Here is a 1,787-nt window from a genome sequence, read left to right as displayed (position 1 = left end):
CATTAAATTAAATTAAATAAACTTAAATTAAATTAAATCAAATTAAATTGCATTAAATTAAATTAAATAAACTTAAATTAAATCAAATTAAATTAAATTAAATTAAATTGAATTAAATTAAATTAAATGTCCTATGAGGTCCAGCAGAAGGGACGTGACTTAGATATTATATAGTGCTATTATGTGAACAGTTGAAATGAATTTGAGTAGGTGAGGTTTTGGGACGTTCCTCATTAGTTAAATATTTCAGACTAGGCATTAATAAATTACTTATTAATATCCACTTCTAGATGTGATGGCCATGTGGATTATTGTATTTCTCCCAGTTCTCCCAGTTCCACTTGGCCGTGGCCCCAGTGACCATAACCTGCTTGGTAAATTCTCATTTCAGCATCTAAGAGCCACTCAGTTATGGGAACATTCAGTTTGTATTTACCAGAGTCTCATTGAAGGTGAAATAACAAAAAGGGATTCATGGATATATTTGGTTCTAACTACAAACACTGGGTTGCTTGCTAACAGTTTGGGGTTTGCCAGCAGAGTTCAGTTACCAGCCCAGCTGCTGTGAACTGAGAGGAAAACACTGATAATCTTAAAAACTGAATTATTTAATGTAAGGCCATGTACATGTTCTTCTTTGTGCTTTTTGTTTTATTTTGAGTGAAGCAGTTTACAAAGAGAAGCAGTTGGAGAGAAAGGCTATCTTTAAGGTTGATATAACAGGAAGAAAAATAAAGAGATTTTCAAACTATAATCTGTGTTATTACTTTATTTATCGTGTTTAATTGTAATCCAGGTTATTTTCTGCTAGATTCTTGAGGAAGCTAACATCCTTCCAGGTTTGCAGCAAGATGCTGCAGATCTTCTCTCAGTCTGTTGGGGCAGCAGCATCAGAGCCTTCATCAGCATCCTGATGAAGAAGGAGACGTCTGCTTCTATTCTGGGCACGACTGGGGAACCTCTGGACATGATGATGATGATGATGATGATGATCATGATGATGATGATGATGATGATGATCATGATGATGATGATGATGATGATGATCATGATGAAGCACACAGGATTATTCATAAAATCAAGAAAACTATGGACGACCCTGACATCCTCTTCAGACTGTCTTGGGAAAAGAGTGTCTTCAGTCAGAGGCTTCTTCAGGTTCGCTGTAATACAGACTGCTACAGGAGATCGTTCCTGTCAACAGCCATCAGCCTCAACAAGAACTGAAGAATTTTTGAAGTATTGATAACTAATTAGATTTTACAGTGTAGATGCTGAAGGCTTTTGAAAGAAGAGATCTCTTGTAGCAGTCTGTATTACAGCAAGTCTGGAGAAGCCTCTGACCAAGACAGTCTCATGAAGAGGAAGGTCAGGGTTGTCCAAACCTGAAGAAATTATATTTTTTATTTTGTTGTGATGATTTTTATATTTAAAACAAAAAAATGAATGAAATGAAGTAAAAACACAATGAACAAAGAAATAAATAAAAATAAAAACTGAATTTAGCACAGAGTATTTTTAAAAGTTCAAGGAAAACACTAATTTTTTAGTATCAAATCAATTTGACTAATTTAATATCCTGCATTTGTTAATCAGGCTAAATAATGAATGAAGCTGCTACTGATGGCTTCTTGTGTAGAAAAGGCAGAAAATTAAAATGAGTAGAGAAAACATCCATAAAGTTGCTGTTTTTGTTGCACCAAGTTTTTAAAGCTGTTCCTGTTCGTAGACAGATTTTAGTGAAGTGAGAGCCTGAACTCACCGTAACAAATATATTCCACCTCCAG

At 34.6% G+C, this 1,787-nt stretch overlaps 1 protein-coding gene across 1 annotated transcript in view; it reads right to left on the bottom strand.

The window, feature by feature from the left end:
• Window positions 1-749: 749 nt before the first annotated feature.
• The window catches only part of LOC106940332 (L-rhamnose-binding lectin CSL3-like), an 8,847-nt gene continuing 7,809 nt past the window's right edge, over window positions 750-1,787 (bottom strand). The window contains exon 7 of the mRNA XM_015023049.1: window positions 750-961. Within this exon, the coding sequence (XP_014878535.1) occupies window positions 936-961 (26 nt within the window). The 3' untranslated portion in view covers window positions 750-935. The remainder of the gene's footprint in view (window positions 962-1,787) is intronic.

Source organism: Poecilia latipinna, unplaced genomic scaffold (assembly GCF_001443285.1).
Source record: "Poecilia latipinna isolate Pla-1442-1.1 unplaced genomic scaffold, P_latipinna-1.0 Scaffold3184, whole genome shotgun sequence".
Classification (NCBI taxonomy): Eukaryota; Metazoa; Chordata; class Actinopteri; order Cyprinodontiformes; family Poeciliidae; genus Poecilia; species Poecilia latipinna.
Note: the sequence above shows the minus strand (reverse complement) of the source record. Positions and strands in the feature narration are given on the sequence as shown.